Source organism: Pezoporus flaviventris, unplaced genomic scaffold, assembly GCF_033815535.1.
Source record: "Pezoporus flaviventris isolate CSIRO_AGI_PZ_B2104156 unplaced genomic scaffold, CSIRO_AGI_Pfla_v1 ptg000083l, whole genome shotgun sequence".
In the NCBI taxonomy this organism is placed as follows: domain Eukaryota; kingdom Metazoa; phylum Chordata; class Aves; order Psittaciformes; family Psittacidae; genus Pezoporus; species Pezoporus flaviventris.
This window is the reverse complement of record NW_026892631.1, coordinates 12916989-12936694: the sequence shown is the minus strand read 5'-3', so window position 1 is coordinate 12936694 and position 19706 is coordinate 12916989. Positions and strand designations below refer to the sequence as shown.

General features: G+C 43.6%; 1 protein-coding gene across 1 annotated transcript in view; it reads left to right on the top strand.

The window, feature by feature from the left end:
* Positions 1-247: 247 nt before the first annotated feature.
* The window catches only part of SMYD2 (SET and MYND domain containing 2), a 29654-nt gene continuing 10195 nt past the window's right edge, over positions 248-19706 (top strand). Inside the window, exons 1-6 of the mRNA XM_061475446.1 lie at positions 248-581; positions 3803-3866; positions 11166-11276; positions 12839-12899; positions 15318-15442; positions 18936-19003. Coding sequence (XP_061331430.1) covers positions 400-581; positions 3803-3866; positions 11166-11276; positions 12839-12899; positions 15318-15442; positions 18936-19003 — 611 coding nt within the window. The 5' untranslated portion in view covers positions 248-399. The remainder of the gene's footprint in view (positions 582-3802; positions 3867-11165; positions 11277-12838; positions 12900-15317; positions 15443-18935; positions 19004-19706) is intronic.

Genomic DNA, 19706 nt, shown 5'->3' with positions numbered 1-19706 from the left:
CATAAATCAAGCCCTTGTTACCTAGCGAGTCACAACACCTGAAGTCAGCTGCCACCTGAACAGCAGAACCGCTCGTATACAGGCAAGAAGCTGTGAGATCGGCGGGGTGAGTCCGTTCCCTGAGGTATTCCTTGCTGGGTCTCGGGGAGGTCTCTCCCGCCTGTGAGCGCGGTGTGTGCGGTCAGCCTCCTACCTAACACCGGCCTGAGGGAGCCGTACCCCTGGCGGCTCTCCCACAGCGGCAAGGCGGCTTCCCGCCTGCGCAGCCTCCGGCTCATCCCCCGCTGCCCGGAGGAGGCGCTCCCCGCGCCGGCAGGGGCAGGCGGGAGCGGCGGGCCACGGCTGTGGCCTCCCCGGCTCCCGCTACCGACGAAGAGGGGGAGCCTTCCCCGCGGCGGGATGCGGTCGGAGGCAGTGGCGGAGCTGTGCGGCCTGGAGAAGTTCGCCAGCTCCGGCAAGGGCCGGGGACTGCGGGCGCTCCGGCGTTTCGCCGTGGGGGAGCTGCTCTTCAGTTGCCCGGCCTACACCGCCGTGCTGACCGCCAGCGAGCGCGGCAGCCACTGCGACGGCTGCTTCGCCAGGTAGGGAGGCCTGGGGCGGGCCCAAGGCACGGCCGTGAAGGCTCCTCGGCGGGGCTGACCCCGGGGAGGCTGCTCGCGGTTCGACTGGCAGCGGGCGGCCCACTCGCGTCCCCCGGCCCGGGCAGCGGGCACCGGGCTGCCGCCGAGGTCCCGTTAGCAGCAGCAGGGCCCGCTGAGGGGTTGCCGGGGGCCCGAGGCCTGCCTTTGCACACCTGCCCTGCTCCTCCTCTTCCTCCCCTGCTCGGGGTTCTCTGACGGCAGCGCCGTGCTGAAACTTAGCTCAGAACTGGTTTTCCTTGCTCAACAGTTCGGGAAAGAGGAGATAAAACGAAAGAGCTTTGCTGTGCACGTACGCTGGCACGAGGCACCTTGCAGCTGTGGGAACTTCCACTGATCCTCGTGGTTTTGCAGTAACATAATATTCGTTGACTTTAATGATGTTTTGATAATTGAGAAAGGGTCTGCGATTGCCTAAATCCCGCATTGTGTTGGTGAGAATGGGATATACATGAACGGGATGTATGTGTCTGTAATGAAATACACAGAAATACTCCGTGTGTTTCTGCTGCTCTGAAACCTTCATCTTCTGGCAGCTTACTATGGCAAGGCACAAGCGGTGTGGGAGGTTCGTCCTCCTAAGGCTGTTAGCATTTAAAGCCCAGTGCTGCTGACGCAGGCGTGCTGCCCTGGTACCGGCTTAACCAAGTGTTCCATTGTGTGTTTCATTCCATTCCCGGGTTTCGGTGCCAGCTCCAGGCTCTGGCAGGCTGCGGGGCGCTCGGGGGTTCTGGGGGCTCAGCAGTTGTGTGGAGGGGTGGTTTGACCTGCACTGGGTATTTCAACCTCTCTGTCAGCTGCGGCAGTGAAATGGAAAGCAAGTGGCTGAGGGTTATCGTTGGCACGCTGGGCATAGATGGGACACTGGTGTCACACTGCACCACGTGTGTGAGAGGTGCAAGGCTTAGTCCTGACTCCTGGCAGGTTGCGGAGGAATTGCAGTGCTTACCTGGTTATAACTCGGATCAAATGTTAGCGTTTGTTTCAGTAAAAGAAAGCAACTGTTGCACTTTTGCTGTTTCTGTCAATACAGATTGCTTGTGTATGTAGACTGAGAGTCAGACCAAAGAACGTAATTATTACATTTCAGTAGGTATTTTCATCTCTTGTCCTGTCATATTAACTCACTTATGCTTTCAATTTTCTTCTCGTCGACTCTTTCCTCGTTACGTTATCTACTTACATTACTTTCTTTATTCATCCCTCTCTTTACACCTAATATGCACCTAGTGAAGTTAGTGAAGCAAGTCCCATTAATTTGAAGAACAGAAGAACTGAAGCTGAGGTGATTTTCCTCTCCTTCACACTGGTGGCTTTTCTATCTTTTTTTCTGTTTGGTTTTCCTTTTATTCCTAACCACAAATTCCCCTGTGGGGAGCTGGCTGGTTTTGTTTGTCACATCCAGAAGATTTATCTCTGTAGAGGACCAAAGAGTATTTCCTATGCTTCACTCATGTGAAGCAATATTGTAGAGATAATAGTTTTAAAGATCATCTGTGGGAGCAGCCTACTTAAATGCTGCTTGTTCTGCCTGCTAGCTTCTCCTATAGAGCTCATGAGGAGCACAGTGAGCAAGGAATGTTCTGAATTCAGTGAGGTTGCAATGGGGCAGTCTGAAACCTACTTCACACCAATGTGATGAGGTTCCACTAAGAGGAAAGGTACCTCATGATGTAACTTGACCTGCCAGTGCTCAGAAGTGCATTTTGTGACTGTGCCCTGTTGTGTTAGTACATTCTAGGTTCTCTTGAACTTGCAAAGAGTTTAGGAAGAGGGCTGTGGGCTCAGCACTAGTCTTTGTTAAGTGGTTGTGGAACTGCTGTAGTAAAATGGACAGAATGGAACTAGATTTGTATTTGCAGCTGGTAGTATTTGTGACTTTAATTACCCAATTGTGCTTGAGATATACACAGTCAGCAAGTAGGGTCATGATGTTAGCCTGGCTCGCTTATGTTGCGCCTTCTACTTCGCAAGAGCAATCAGAGAATGTCAAGACTTGCTACACTTGATGGACTTCAAGTGCAAGTGATCTCTGAAGTGTTGAATACTATTGCATTGCACAAGGACACTCACCCTGTTTTACTCCAGTGACTTCACCTCAGTTTAAGACAGTGTTTTGCCACTTATACCTGGGAGGGTGTGTAGACTATTTATCAAATGCTGCTGAGAGATCCCTATTGCTGTCACAACAAAACATCACGTTTGGTAACGTATGCTCTATTTTTGATGGAATCTGCTGTAACACAGAAACACTTGAAACAGAAAAGGACCTCCCTTTTGGCAGTTCCTGTATTGAGATACAAATATTAAAAAAGGAAAAACAGGAGAGTGTGAGCTTTAGGTCGCCTTAGAAAACATAGATATTGGAGCAGATGTTAGCAGGACAGTACAGGCTGTGGTGACATCCCATGTGGTGACAGGAGATCAAACACTGTATTAATAATGCAACATGGTTCAAACCTAAACATGGGAAGTTTAGATTGATATAAGGAAGAAGTTCTTTACTGTGAGGGTGGTGAGGCCCTGGAATGGGTTGCCCAAGGAAGTTGTGAATGCTCCATCCCTGACAGTGTTCAAGGCTAGGTTGAATGGAGTCTTGGGTAACATAGTTTAGTGCAAGGTGTCCCTGCCTGTGGTAGGGAGTTAGAACTAGATGATCTTCAGGTCCCTTCCAGCTATGATTCTGTGTTTTCTTGGTGTTGGGATGCAGTTGTTGTTGAAACAACATCATGCTTTCTGTAACCAGACAGAAGCAATGGAAGTGGCAGAGCAGAAGAAAAGGGTTAATACTGATGGGGAAGTATGCAAAGCAATTGGGAAGTCTGGAAAACAAGGACAAGTGAGCTACTACTATACATCATATAGTGACAAAAAATAATGCTGTCTATCCAACAGCAGAGAACAGCACGTTTCCAAACCCAGCAGTTTGTGAGGAGAGCAGAGTGCTTTTGCATAATAACAGTTGTTAGGAAAAGCTTGCTTTTGAAACTAAATAAACATAGTGTCTGCTCTCAGAAGATGAGGTTCAAGCTGTAGTTGTAGTGTTCTGAAGAAAATACAGTTTTCACTGTGAAATGCAAAATACTGTGCACAAAGTGATAGGGGTGTACATTGGTTTTTCATTCAGATTTATAGACTAGAATAACTTCTCTTTTCTCTTTAAGGAAAGAAGGATTGTCCAAGTGTGGAAGATGTAAACAGGCCTTTTACTGCGATGTGGAATGTCAGGTATGGTAACACAATTTGTGAAGATGCTGGGGGCGGGGGGAAGAGGTTGGGGGTTGCTGAGCTGCAGTTTTTGTTTGTGTGGCAATGATAGTCTCTAATTGTAGCTTTGGTTAATAGTAGTGCAGCTAATCTCAGCAACCTCCAGATGCTGACCATGGAGTTGTGCATTGGACAGTTACAGGATTTGGACATGGTCTGCATGAGTCTTTCAAGATCAGTAGCTCCAGGGCTTGGTACCACTGAGACTTTGATTAGAGCTGCCTGTCAGCCCACTAATTATGTCTCTATTCTTTCTTTAAGCACAAACCAGATGATTAAATGTTAGCTCCCTATACTGGTAGGAGAGTCTGTGTCTAATGGAAAAATCAGATCACTAAATAGCCATCTTCAGAGGGTTTTCTTGTGGGTGTTTTTTAGACTCTGCAAATATTGTGGGTGGCCGCAGCTGACCGTGGTCATAAGCAGTTGAAACCCACCATGCTTTCTCCCTAACTCACTCACTCTGGCAACTTTTGTTTTGTATACCTTGTTTTCTAAAAGCTCCTGTAAACAGAATATAAGCATACACGGAGGTAGAGCAATCTAAAGACATGCAAAATACTTGCATGCAGTTTTAGTTCTGTTTTTTTTACCTTCAAACTACAATAAGCACCTTTCAAAGCAATATTTTTGGCCAGAACTAGTATCTAGCGTTTGTGGGCTGCCAGCTCGATAGGGAAGAACTATCCAGCTTATGTGTGGAAAAACTCAAGTGGATTGCTAGCTAAATAATGTAAGCTATGTAAGATCTGTGGTGCTGGGCACAGGGTATGGAGCAGATTTGAGTCACCAAAGATCTGGCATGTAGCTACGTGTTAGCTATAAATAAGCCAAACCTCCTCCATGACAGCGTGCTATTGAGTGTGTGGGTTGCAAGCAAAGTGTTCTCCGTTGTCATTATCTGGACAGAGGCATTGTGGTTGTGTGTGTTCAGTTCCTGAGCACTTTGGAGATGGCTCCCAGTTCTATTTCAAGGATGTATCTTGCTCTCCTGTTGCACAAGTTCCAAAGCTAACCTGGCTTCCCCTTAGTTTTCCTTCTTTTGCCTCCCCACATTCCTGCTTTCTCACAGTGCTTTAGTGCATTGTGGGTGAATCAAATGGCCTTTTGTTTTTGAAGCACCGGGAGGACTCAAAATGCTCAAAAGAAGCAAGTTTTTAACAAAATTTGCTATAGTTTACAGAGTATTGAAAGACTGACAGCCTGACATGGCTGGGAAGAAAGCAAGCACTTTCTGTATGAGCTCCTTAAGGCTCTGGAGAGGAGAAACCGCATGATTCATTCATAAGAAATGCTTATTTGTAAGAGATGTTACCATATGACAGTATTTCTTAGGAAGCTTTTAACTAGGTGAGGGAAGAATATACTTGAACAAAGCAATTTATTGGCTGTGTAGTGCTTTTTACCTGAGATTGTGAGCTTCTTTTACCATATAAAATTCACACTGGTTTATGAAGCAGGCAAGGAAGATTTACTCAAGTAGGAAAGCTCAGTGATTTGTGCCAAGAAAAAACAGCAAGTAGATGTCATGGTGGAAGTAGTAGAACTTATTTCTGCTAACCCATGGTTCTTTGCTTTTACCTCCAAGTCCCTTGGTGTGTAGTATGATGATTTAGATATAAAGGCCTTTGTTAGATATTGTGGCATCTGGACAATTGTATGGCAAGCACAGGTACTAGCGCTTCACTCTTACTGGTGCTACGCATATGGCTTTTGACTCCCTAGCTGATATAACACTATATTCCATGTTTCTCAGTCAGTCTGCTGAAATTTATGAAAGTTGCTGAGATTGAATTCTTTGAAAGTTACCTTCAGCCATAATATTCTCTAGAAACCAGTCTCCACTGACTGTGCGTGCTGCACAGACAGCCTGCACAGCATCTTCGTCCCCGTCTTGTTCAAAGGCACTTTTCAGCAGTTCAGCAATACTTTGTCAAAGCCAAAAAGGACATCTGTGTCTTGATATTAAACTTGTAACACTGGGATGTACAGTAAATGTGTCCCTTTTGCCTCCACGGATGGGAGACTTCTTCATGCAACGCTAACAAAAGGGCAGGGCTGTACTTGAGGATTATGATGGCATTGTTCATTCTGCTTTTAATTTTTAAGTTAAATTTTCCCTGTAAATCCATGTTTTCCTTGCTCAGTTCAGCTAAAATTTACATGTACCCAACCCATGGTTATGTTTTCCTGTGTTGGTTAGTATGTTGATGCTTATTGTAATTTAGTTTGCCAGGTGTCTATCATATGAAGTATATTGTATGGGATAGAAAACCAAATGTTTTAAGCTTCCTCTTTTCTTCCTTAAAGATCTGCTATACCGCAATTCATAGGAATTATTTCTAGTGGTGGCGAGAGATGGATCAGAAGGAAACAAGAGAAAGAGGCTGAAGTGAGCAGCCGGAAACACGTTTTTTTGATGTCTTTTTCAGCATTCCAGATTTTATAATTGCAGACATCTTCCTCTCTCTAGTCTTTTTCTAGAGATTTGTGTTGAATGAGATCTTTTCCTTCCTCAGAATTCCATGGTTATTGAAAATTAAGTTAGTGACACTGCATATGTTTCCCACTCTGAGCCATACAGTATCCTTGTTTTGAGGATGCTTTCCAAGCATGTAATGAATGAAGCCTCACAGCAGCCTTTGTGGCCTTTCTGTTTCTCCAAATGGGGAATAGGTACGCAAAGATACATTGGCTTGATGAAAAGAGTGCATCTCCTGCCATATGGCCACGTGTTTGATGCATGGATCCTGTTCTGGTTTGCAGGGTAATTCCTTTGCCCTGGTTGCTGGTGTGGTGTCACATTGGAGTGTGAGGGACTGAACCTAGGGAAAGAACCAAAGTCTTGAGGTGATATGGTGGCTGATTTGTGTAGGGCTCTCTCTGTACGCATGTATTTGCACATGGGCTGGCCCTGGCACAATTCTTAGTAATAACATGTCTTTTGCCTGTTCTGGTCTATTATGTTGCTTTTTAGATAACTAACCTTAAGTTTGGCCTGTATTAAGATGGATCTTTGATAGGTGTAGATTCAGTCACAGATGCGGGGCATGTGAGAGTGGACGTTGTCTTCATTGCCTGTCCTTGCTGCCTTGAAATGTTCTTTGGATTGGTAGGATCCAGCCTGGGTTTGCTGCCTCTGCCTTTCACCAGCCCCTAATCCAGTTCTCCTTTTAAAAGGGTTTGTGATTTCCAGCTGATCCATACTGTTCTGCTCTCCACTCTTGCCTCCTCGAAGCACAGGCCTGTTATTATATAGTGGCTTTCTGACCCCATCTGCAGCTGTTTGGGTCTTGACTTCTTAAATTATAGTAATTTTAGTGGAACAGCAGGAGACCTGTGCTCATTTTTTCTCCTCAGAAATTAGCTGCTGAAACACTCTGAAGAGAAATGTTTTAAGAGGGTTATGTGGTTGCAATTGTGGAATCTGTGAACTTGAACCAGCTACTGGAGCTCCTCTATCTGTTATTACACATAGCTATTATTTGTCCCAGACAGAGTGGAGATCAGCTGGACAAAGTGCAAAAAGAGATGTTTTTGTCATGACTTTCCATATTTGAAATATATTTCAAACAAATATTCACTGGTTTGTCTGAACATGTCGTGTTAAAGAGTGCTGCAGTTGGTATTTTGGGAGTAAGGGAAATGTGTATATTTAACTAGAAAGCCTCAAAATGTAGTTGTAGAATCAGCATCAAGCAGATGTGTTACAAATGGGATCTTGTAGAAATTGCCCACTCCTCTTCACAAACTTCTTGCTGCAGTGATTCTGCACAAGAGGGATCTGACACTGCAAGACCCTGCTTAAGATTGCTTTGGGGATGTGTCTGTCCCACTATCCAGAAACTTTCTCAATGTAATTTTCTTTGCTAAATGTCTCCTGTGAACTGTTTGAACGCTAAGCCATGGAAGCCAAGCATCCTCTGTGGCCCAGCATTTGGTAAATGATGGTAGGGAAGAATGGCTGTGATGAAGTCATGTGAAACTCTTGCCTTCACTGCTTGGTGAGTTCTCTGTCAGAGAACTTTAACAGGTAATATTGGGCATCAGAAGCTGCCTCACTGAAGCTGGATTAAAGAGTTGGATGCCATTTGAACATAATTGGGCCATAAGCTGTTGAAGAAGTGGGCTTAACTCATACACTCGCCCAGCGCTTCTGTCTAGTATTTGTGTGGGTTTCTTTTCCATCAAATGAAATAGCACAGAAATTGTTGGGACTTGAGTCTCATTTTTTTAAGTATTACAGCTTTGGTGGGTTGGTTTTTGTTTTGATTGTTTTTTTTTTTCCTGAGCTATATGACAGTGTTCTGGGAATGAATTCAGTAGTCTTGGATGGTGGAGTCACTTTGAAGAACTTGGAGAAGATGGTTTCCATGCTTTGATGTGAAAAGCATAAGCTTGAAAGAATTGCCCTTCCAAAAATGTTGTCACTCACGTCTAAATGATGGGAAAAATACTGTGGATGTTGTGAAAATAGGAAGAAAATATCATTAATGTAGCATCAAGGGTTCAACTAGAACAGTGCTATTTGTTATAATTCAAACTAGTTAGAGAAAAACCTGGGAAAGAATGCAAAATACAGTCCTGCTGTGCTCACAGAGAAAACTGCTGCCACAGTGTTTCCAGCCCAGGTATTACTCAGTCATCAGTACTCTCTTTTCTTGTGGTGTTTTGGGCTTTTATCTCATTTTGCACAATTCAGCCCTATCTTGTCCCTTTAACCTCCCTACTAGTTCATATAACTCAGTATGATCCTGCCTGGGGAAAGATTTTAATTAACAATGTGTGAAGAATAAAGGGAACACATGGATTTTTAAAACCACTGGTTTGAGACAGGCATGTGATTTTGCATTTTGATGTTTTCTTTCATTGGGTAATGTCTCCTGTTTATCTCACTGGTGTGTATGAGCATGGGTCCTGCGAGACTTCAGGTTCTGTGCCTTCACTTTTTGCACATCCAGCAATCACACTGGAGTTGGTGAGTGTCATGGGTGTGCAAGACAGGGTGAGAGATGAGATCTCTTTCCCTTCTTAGTCTTATCTGTGGGTTCCTAAAGAGAAGCTATCAGGAAAAAGGTCTTGGGACATAGGCCTATCTGAGGATTCATTTTGTAGTGTGACAGCTGTAGGAGAGCTGTGAGTGTAATTTCACATGGCATGATTACAGTGTAATGTACTATTTTGGTTCTCCTGGTCTGTATTGCTGCGTCCTCCTAGAACATTTACACTGAGCTTATTTCAAGCAGCCTGTATGTAGAGTTTTTTCTGAAGTACTTTACTGAGATATCGAGGACAATGAAGTTGACATTGCGAAGGGTTGAATATCCTCGCAGTGTTGCACTGCTTCAAATCCTACACCAGGCTGGGGTAGGGGTTCACTTTTTTACCCTAATAAAATAAACTCTTAAAGCTGTTCATGCCCAGAGCAGTTTAAACAGCTGGTTTCAATGGAAGAGTTTTTGGTGTGCAAACTCTGAAGTTTATGATCTCAGATTTTGTTTTGACCTGCAAAATCTATAAATAGGTGGACCAGCCAAGGCAGAAGACACTGAAGATCCTTATTCACCTGTTCTTTTGAGGTGCCTTGTGTTGTCCTATGTGACCTTCAGCTGTAGCTCCTACAAGGAATGCATCTCCCAGTAGACCTGGGTCATATTTACTGCTCCTATGTAGAATCACAGGATGGCTTAGGTTGGAAAGGGCCTTAAGATCACCCAGTTCCAACCCCCTGCCATTGGCGGGGACACCTCACGCTAGACCATGTCTCCTAAGGCTCTGTCCAACCTGGCCCTGAACAATGCCAGGGATGGGGCAGCCACAGCTTCTCTGGGCAACTTGTGCCATGGCCTCGCCACACTTGCATGGAAAAACTTCTCCCTTGGATCTGTCCTGAGCTTCCCCTGTTTCAGTTTGAACCCATTGGCCCTTGTCCTGTTGCTACAGTCTCTGATGAAGAGTCCCTCTCCACAATAGGTGTTTTAGGTAAACTAGAGTGTCTCAAACGGCCCTTGCCATCAGTGGTTAGGTAGCTGAGGGAAGCTGTTTCTTCTGTACCTGCTCCTCAGTCACTCTGCTGTATATTGATTCATTTGTTTTTTTTTCAGTGGGCTAACACAGGATCCGTGATACTAGGTGAATCACAGTAAGGGGAATTAAGAACTTTCTGGATGTTGCAAAAAAAAGGTTTTCAGGTTTTCAATTTCAATTAACTCTACGTTTGTGGGATTTATTGTGTCTTCTTTCCTCTGCTGCCATTTTCCACCAGTTTAAATCTGGTCTGAAAACAAAAGTTGATGCTGCCCAACATCCCCAAGTTGATGCTGTAGAAGCAGGACGCTCTAGGTCTGTTCTAACACAGTGCTATAAAAATGTGTCTGGGGTGAGATACAGAAATAAATAACTGTGCATTGCTCACATGGAGAAATAAGAATATTTCCACAGTTAAATAAATAAGATGAATTTTGATGCAGTCTGAAGACAGCCTGTGCCAGTGCAGTGTTAATCTCTGATTCCGTGCTCATCTTTGAAAGATCCTGTTGCTTTGGAGGAAATCTGTAGAGTGCCAAAAGCCCCATGGCTTGTGCCATTGCTCCAAGTGTTACTCTATGTTGAGCTAGGAATATGCTAAACATTCTTAACTAAAACCTGTTTGTCTTTATTAGTGTGTTTTTTATTGCCTATTCTACAACATCTTGGGAAACAATCTGATAATCCAGTTCAGTAGGTCTGGTTCTGACCTTCCATGTACTGATTCTTACAGTGATTGTGAATCCATTGACTTTAGCTGCATTACTCCTGATTACACCAGGGTCGCCTTGTAATGAGGGGCCAAGGTATTAAATGGAAATGAACCCAATAAAGCCATCAAGCTCAGACCTCCTCTGTCCTCACATGCTTGATCTGAACAATAAGAACTGGTGATTTATAAATCATGTTGTCTGTTTGCTTCTTTGTCATTTCATTCCTTTTTATTTTTTTCTCCATTGAATAAATGAAGATGTTCTGACCTTAACTCATCCCTTGTGAATTTGTTGGAACAAAGCAGGATAGCTGCACCCCTTAAACGTGACTCCAGCTTTTGTTCAGATTTAGTGAGCGTCATCTTATTTTGTTAAAGGAAACACATTTCACTTGACCTCTAGGATGTGGCAGGACTTTCTGCATCCTCTTTTTCATCACTTTATCTTCATGGCTTGCTTTTTTTTTTTGCCTTTTCTTTGTTGTTTTTTTTTCTTTTTAACTATTTTTCTGCATTTTCAGAAGGAAGATTGGCCGATGCACAAGCTGGAGTGTTCTGCTATGTGTGCTTTTGGGCAGAACTGGAATCCCTCGGAGACAGTGAGGCTAACAGCAAGGATTCTTGCCAAGCAGGTGAGCAGGAGGCTAAACTTGGGAGGTACATTCCTACTCTGGGTGCCAGGGAAGGCAGGAAGATGACAACTGACTGACAGTGTCCCTGCAAAGCACACACGTACTAGCTTCCTGTAACACATGAGCAGCTGAATGAACTGACCATCGGACCGCTGCAGCAGCGTCAGAGCCACCATAGTCCAGCCAGAGACTTTTGGAGGGGGATGGCAAAAGCTAGTGAGGTTTTTTGAGCTGTGTAGATATAACCTTTGGCCAAGGTGCTGTTGAACAGAGACTGGAAAGGTTTACTGGTAGTTTCACAATGTGCGTGGTTTTTCAGCCTCCATTCTGATAGATTGGAGCTCTGGCTTACACGTGTGGGCTAGTACCAAGACCATGTTGGTGAAGAGAAGGAAGAATGAGACTTAGTATACAATTCCAAGGAATGCTCCTAGTGCTACCTGCATGCAGGCATTGAAGTCTGTATGAAGCAGTTGCCTGTTCTGTATTTCAGCTATATCTGCATAGCATTGTGTAGTATATAACTCCTAGTGAGCCAAGAACACCTCTGAGGCATTCAGGCATAAATATGTATGATTACTGGAGATAACTGGTGAAAAACAGAGATGGAGAGAAATTTCAGGCCCTTGGTCTTTGGTAAGGACATAAGATTGCATTGTCAACCTCCATTTCAGTGTTTCCTAACTGTATGGATGCTGAAGATAACACAAGTGCTTACAGGGAGAGGACAGGATTCACGAGTTTCAAGGTTATTGTGCTGTGTATCTTTATAAAGCCCTAAACTCTCTCTGCAAAAAAACAAATCCTCTTTGAAGCACATTTGTGTGATTGAGGTCTGCTTATGTGACAAGGGCAATCTGGATACTATGTGGAGCAAGGATTTTGGTGACCTGCTGCGAAGGCAGCAGCATACTTGCTGCATGTGTAGATGTGTATATGTGTGTGACTTAATTAAAGCATGGTTTAGTGGTGATCCATAAACAAAATCAAATGTTTAATGACAAAAAGCCATTGGAGTAAACTTGTGCTTTTATCATTTACAGGGAGGGGGGAGAATGCTACATGTCATATAAAAGCTAAATATGCAAACCCTAGTCCCTGAACCTCAGCTGCTGGGCCACCTGCAAAGCCATATTTAATGGCCAAGATTACAAAGAAGTGGCCTTAGGCCAACAATGGAGCATTGCTTTTGAACTCTGTCAACAGTCAGTTTATTCGCTTTCCTCAAAGCAAAGCCTGTCCCCTGCCTGCTTGCTATTGTTAGCGGCTTTTGGGGTGTCTAGAACAAAGTAAATGACATATTTAAAACACTGTTCAGTTTATGTATATAAATTTGATAGGAGTTAATCCTTGACTGCCTAATGGGGTGCAGAGAGAATGTTTCTGTGGCTTTACTAAGGTCAGTTAATTTAACTCATTGCTATTCATCAACTTCTGTAAAGTCTGTACAGTGTGGATAAGGGTTTGTCTTGCAGGTGGGAATACGCATGTTATGCATTAGATAAAACTGCTAACTTGAAATAATACAATATTGTTGCTTCATTTTTTTTCCTTATTGGTAGAAAACTCACCCTGAAAGAACACAGTCGGAGAAACTGCTTGCTGTAAAAGAGTTTGAATCACGTAAGTAAAAGAGGCTTGCAGGTAGATGGAGGCAGTTATCTGTATTCATGACTTGCTTCCCCCGGCCCCTCTCCATCAAAACTTTTCAGAGCATCCCGCTCCTGTTGGAGGAAGGGAGTAAACAAAGAGAATTGTGGTTCCTTGGCTTTTTTAAACTGCAGTGCTCTTCTTTCTTTCTTTTTCCTTTCCCTCCTCCTCCTTGGTTGCTTGTGGGGGCTATGAAACAGGGTGAAAACCTAGACAGAATTAATCATATAGCGTACATCCATCTCATGGTTACTGGTACTTTAGTGTCTTTTGAGAATTGTGATGTTGTAAAATTAAAATAGCTGGTATTTGTTACCGGGAGGCATAAAATCAGAGACAGCACAGTTGCTTGATGATGACAGTGACTAAGGGGCTAATTGCAGTACCCTCTGGACTGTGCTTCAGTATCTGTCACTGCCAGTCAAATCTGACATGTTGTACATAATTGTGTTGAAATTCCGTGTCCTAAGTGCTCCAAAATAATCCAAGGAAGGAGATGAGGCAATGGCTTGCTTTTAACTGGAAGGCTCCTGCTTACGTCCGGTGAGGCAGAGTTAGAAGCCGAGCAAATAGGGGACTAGTAACCAGCCTGGCATAGCATTCACTGGTCTGTCATTTCTCTTGGTGCTGGGGGTAATATACAAGGAGATAATAGGTTTGTATATTCACATTTCTCACTCTGATGGCTTCCACAACCCTTTGTAAAATGCTGAATAAATTCAGTCCTCACTAGAACTTGAGGTAGCAAAGTAACCAAGCACAGCAACACTACAGTCTTACTTGCTTCCTGAACAAAAGCTCCAGTCACAGCTCCTGGGACAAATGAAGGGGGGAAAATGCCAACATTTGCCTTTGCCTAAGGCAAGGATGTTTTTTACAGGTAGGTTAGTAGGATTGAGGTTGAGGAGGATGGGTAAGTGCTGAAGTAATTTCTGTATTATTCTTCTGCACTGCAGCTTGTCTTCAATAATTTATTAATTTGGAGCTAAAAGGATGAAATGATTTTTCTGTTGCAGTGTCCCCCTTGTTCTCTAGGAGCCCAAGGTTTTGTTAGTAAGAGCCTTGTTCCTCTGCCTTGACTCTCCTCATCTCTTAGTACACCTTTGTCATGTTCAGCAGTTGCCTTACAAGTTGAACACCCTGTGAGAAGAGGAAAAGGCACCTCGCTTTCAGTTGGAAACTCAAAAATTATTTCTGTTTTGTCCTAATTCTCATCAAATTGTCCCATTTCATTTTCCTCTTTCTTTTTTTGTGACTCTCCTGTCATTTACATCTGCTGCTATAAATCATTTCCCCCTTCCACTGTTGTGTAGCCTTTTTGGTTTGTGCATGATTTTTCTCTCCACTATTATTTTGAGTTGGAGAGAGAAAGCTGATGAGTTACTGGCTCTCTCAGAGCAGGAGTGAGCTGGTGACATTGCCACTGAAGGGAGAGCATTAGGAAAAACACTTCCCAACAGTCTGCTCCTCAGGAAAGAGAAGTGACCAGGAGTATGTGGTCCATCATGTACCTTGCATGGACCAGGCAGGAAAAGGTTCAGTGGCCACAGCCTTGGGTAGAACCTGTCATGGGCTTGAGTGTAAATCTGAACAAACCCATAAGGAAATACACTTGGCAGGTGTGGCAGCACATTTCCATTGTGTTCCTGCTGTCTCCTATTGTCCTTCAATACCTGCAGGTTAAGCATACCCTGATGGGCATTCTCAGGCACTGTTACTTCCTGAGGCAGGTGCCTGCAGTAGATCAGGAGGATTGCACTCCTGGACACCCTCATATTATCCTTCCCTTGGTGCAAAGGGTGCTCTTGGTGACCAGCCTCAGCACTGCTGTCAACCTTTGTTAGGTCCCTGTCACACACAGCCACAAATAGCGAGTTTCCCTGCTGCGAAAGACCACATCTTTTGAAAGCAGGGATAAACAGCCTTCTGGGCTGGTTTGTACTGATAAGTGTTAGGTCTGTATGAGGAAGTTTCCTGATGTAAAGCATGTTTTAAGAAGTTTGATGTTGACTCTGACTTCATACCGCTGTAGATGGGACTAGTTGATAAGATTGTGTTAGACAGCTGAGGACAGGTACCCACAGTTGCTGCCTGTTTGCTAGGGTTAACAAATACACTTTATAGACTGTAACCCTTCTCCCAGAAAAGGAAACGTGTCCAATTACCTGCTAATGTAAAGATGTTAGAAAATGATTTGTAATCCTGCGTGCTCTGGTAGTGCACATGTAGCTTGGGCAGAAGCAGCATTAACAGACACTTCTTGCAGTGCTTCCAAGTAGCTGTTCCTTAAAGGGTTTCTGTTTAAGTCCAGGCTTGTTCTAACCTAAGTCTAGCTGCAGTTCGTGGGGGAGTGTTCCTGTTACTGAAATGGAATGTATTCTTTGTCCACAGACCTTGACAAACTAGACAATGAAAAGAGAGAGCTGATTCAGAACGACATTGCTGCTCTTCATCACTTTTACTCAAAGCACTTGGAGTACCCTGACAATGCTGCCCTTGTAGTTCTCTTTGCACAAGTAAGTTGGCTAGAGTACAGCCTACTTAGGTGGATGGTGCTGTAGGAGTTTAGCCTTTGTGGAGGGGGAGAAGTGTTAATGGCTACACAAGTGGTAGCTCTTCACTTACCTTAGAGCTGAGTGTGCTTGATGAAGAAGATCCACTTCCTTGAGGGCAAGCGGCCGGACATGTCCCATTTCAGTCGGGAGGAGACTTGTCTGTAGAATTTCTGTGAGGTGCTTTTCAAACACTGAAGAAAAGGGAGAAACAGCCTGTATTAGACCCTGTCAAAGTTAAGCTTCTTGTGTGCCAAAGATAGTGCAGCTCTTGTTTGACTTACACAGAAGGCTGCTGGTCTGAGACCCTGCAGGAGCAAAATCCTTCAGGCTTCAGACTTGTGGAAATCCTTGTGGGTTGGGTCATCCTTGTGTTTGACCTTTGCAGGGAGTAAACTTCAGAGAAGTAGAAAGAGCGGTCTGAAACTTTGATCTGTTGTGTGGCTTTTAAATGCAGTCAGGTAGCTTGGTCATCTGGAGAGATGAAGGAAGGGCAAGGTGTCTTCTTAGATAGCTTCTGAAACGTGTCACCTCTTTTTTTTTTGTGTGTTTTTTTTTTTTCTTTCTCTCCTGCTTTTCATATGCATCTAAATTGAATGTATTGTAGTGGATGGAATAATTCACCAGTGGAATACTGAAAGATTCATTTTCTTTCTTCTGGTACTTCAAAATAAGCTAGTTTTAAACTTCAGCATCTGAGTAAAAAGTTTATTTTTGTTTGAGATGGGGGCAAGAGAGTGCTGTGATGAAAGCTGAGGTGGCAGTACCCTGGCACAGTTACTCTTTCCTTAATACAGAGGTACTGTTATTCTGTAGGGGAATGTTTCTTTAACATGTTTGGCATCTGCTCATCATCCATTGTGTTGTTTCTAATGGTATTTTTCCCTTCAATGAAAAGTTCTTTCTGTCGTGAAGACTTCACAATTTATATTCATCAGTGGGATACTTTAAATACATCAGTACATCCAGTTCCTTGGGGTGTTTCTGAATGCTTTTGTTAGAATGTAGCTAGAATCCCCAAAGGTTACATTATTTTGGGCTATGACTTTCCCTTCCCCTCTTGTCCTGCACCAGCTCCACCAGATCGTGGTGCTTTAACTGACTTTTGTTAACTGCTGACTCCCAGATGTGCTATTTCATCCAGTCTTCTCTGGAGATTTAATGTCTGGTTTAATGTCGCCCTTAGTTGTCACCTTAAGCTCATCCTGATCATCTGCTACTGTGGACTTTACCATTTCTTGAACTACAAATCTCCAAAGGTCACTCAGATGCTCCTCAGAAGTGTTTTACAGGGCACAAGTCCTTTGAGCCCCAGCATAAATCTTCCTAGAAGAAGGAGAGGAGTGTCTGTACTTGGTATGTGCAAGAATTAGTGAACTTGACCTAAAAGCAATAGTATGGATAAGCAGCTGCTCCTTTGTTTTGCTTCAACACTTCCTCTGGCCTCATGTTGTATACCTTGCTGCTCCAGTTGGCGTTCCTTCTCCCTGTGGGTCAGGGCAGTCATTTGGGACTTGGATACCTCTGACGCCTTCCTTGCTGCTTTTTGTGGGCTTTGTGTGATGTTTCTTACTCAACATGGCTAAGGTATAGTCAGTCCTTCTGAGTGGAGCAAAGGACCCCAAATGCTGGTATCAGTCTCTCTTTTGCCCCTGTACAACATACCTGTTGAGACTAGTGCTCTTCCTCCTCAGTCTCACCTTGTCATGCTCTTCAGATGGTTTTTCTCTTGTCTCAGGTTCCTGAACTCTTCCTTTCCTAGAAGACCTTGCATAATTTCATGCCTCTCTTTGCACATTCTCTTTTCCACCACTGGAAACAGCCTCATGCTCTACTGTCGCCCTCCACGTTGCCCTTTTCAGTCATGCATTCATCAGGAGAAACCAGTGGTATCTCATCCCTTCTGTCATTTCCGATATGATGTATTTGAGAAGTGGGCTGTCTCTGGCTTAGTGGAGGGAGTTGATGATAACTCACTACATCTTTTTTTAAGTATTTCCCTGTGATTCAGAACCATGACGCTGTTCTTCGTTTCAGCCTTCGTCACCTTATGTTATCACTTGCTGTTGATGTAATCTTTCCCTTCTGTTGTTTTTGTATTCAGCAGTTATATTTTGGTTTTGGTTCAGGTATGCTCATGCATTGGCTAGAGCAGTAGCATGCCTGTCTGAAGAGACAGGGAGCCTTCGGATGCTACCTTGCTAAAAATAGCTTGATAAAGATCAAGCAAAGATAGCAAAGGTATTTGTGAGTGAATCAGAGAAACAGGACTCTTAATTGTGAGCTCATCCTGAACACTTCATACCTCAGGAGTGGCTTTGGCTTTTGGAAGTGTCTGTGTATTTCTAAAATCCATTCTGAGCTGCGTTCCAGCTTGTGGGATGTATCATTGTTGGTAGCATTTGTCAACTCTTACCCTTCCAGAGCAAATACTTCGTATTTGATTTGACTTTCCTGTGCCCATTGTAGCTTCAGTTGGACTTAGCTATGTGATAGTAGTAGTAGTAGTTATTCTAGTGCTTTACTGGTGCTTCTGTGAACGTTTAGGTTGTAGGGAGATGTTGGTGCATGTGGAGAGGGTGCTCTTCATGTTGGCATGTGTGTGACTCACAGTGAAAGGAGAATAAAGTGCTCAGCTGAGGTGCATTTTTCTTGCTTAGTTGCACAAGCAGCGTTAAACAGAGCTGAAACTCCTGTATGAGTCCCTTGAGTTTAGTGAAGTAAAAGAGGGAGAAAGTTTTAAAACCTGATTGAATCTATCCTATGAAAAAGGATTTATAAATGAGCCCTTTTGGTCCTGTGTCTGTTTAAATTAGGAATACATTTCCTCTCATACTCTGTCCTTCTTCTGTCCCCTCTTATTCTGTGTCTTTATTAGGCTCAAGTTTTTCCCACTGCCTTTGTTCTTTATATGTGCTTTAGCTGTAGCTGATATGTGCAGTGCTTGATGACAGATGTCATTGTGGCAGGTCTCTGTACCATATGCTCCATGAAGGCTGTGTACTGCTCCAGCCCTGCCGAGTTTGCTGCTCTTCATCCCCACATCCTAATACGTGTAGTTCTGCTCCAGCTCTTTATTTGTCATAGCCAAATGAAGTCTTTTTGCCCTGTCAGTGTCAGGCTTTCTTTCGTGCAATGGCCTCACTTTGCCTGACGCTTTCAAGCCCCATTTCTTTTGCTGGACTTTCCAAGGAGCAACCACCTAATATTGTGTCCGGAATAGGTGCCAGTAAGTGTTGGGACTGTCAGTTATTTAGTGTCCTGTACATCCCTTTGAATAGGGACTTTTGTCTTCACTTTTTAAGATGTCATGTAGCTCCCTGTGAGTACTGGTGAGATGGAAAGAAAACTGTAAGCAAATTACTGCAATTGACTTTGAAGTATAAGAATGTGACATGTGAGTGTGGAGTGCTTAGCAGACCAGAAGCTGATCCAGCCTCTTTCTCTTTTTCCTTAGGTTAACTGTAATGGCTTCACAATTGAAGATGAAGAACTCTCCCATTTGGGATCAGCCATATTTCCTGAGTAGGTTGATGTTGATATTTTGCAAGTTAAAATTTACTTACTTAAAAAAAACCCAAAGACTCTCGCACATCTATGGAAGCAGATCTTTACTGAAAGAAATTTAATTAAATACCTAATAGTCTAGTTTTAAATGTCTTTGATTAGCAAATAAAATATGGCCAAAGGTTTGCTGCAGGTTTCTGTAAATATCTGGTGATTTTGGTAAAATTGCACTTGTAATTTATTTTGAAGCTTAGAGGTTGGTAGGAAACACTTCCTTGGCTAGCAGATTCTGGACATGGATATCATGTAATGATCAAAGCAAAATGAAAAGGATTGCAGGTGACTTGCTCTAGTCACAACCTTCTGTTTTGGCTGGGTATAATCCTTCACCTGGTGTTCTCTTAACAATGTCCCTTCTACCTTTGTTCCTCAGCAGACAGTAAATCCCTTTCATAACTTCTGTCAGCCTCCTTGTTGTGACAGTGGAAAAAATATGTGCGTGTTTCTTAGCTTTACAAGGAATCTGCAGATGTTTGATGTTAAATATTAACTGCAGTTTGTGGACTGGGGAGCACAGCTCTCTTTCAAGGCTGAGGAGCATCTCTTCCATTTAAATGAAAGTGTCCTTCCCACTTCATGTAGCCAAGAGGGATATTTTCCACCCCTGTTCTTTGCAAACCCTGTACTGAAAGCGTTATCACGGTCTGCTTAGGTTGACTTC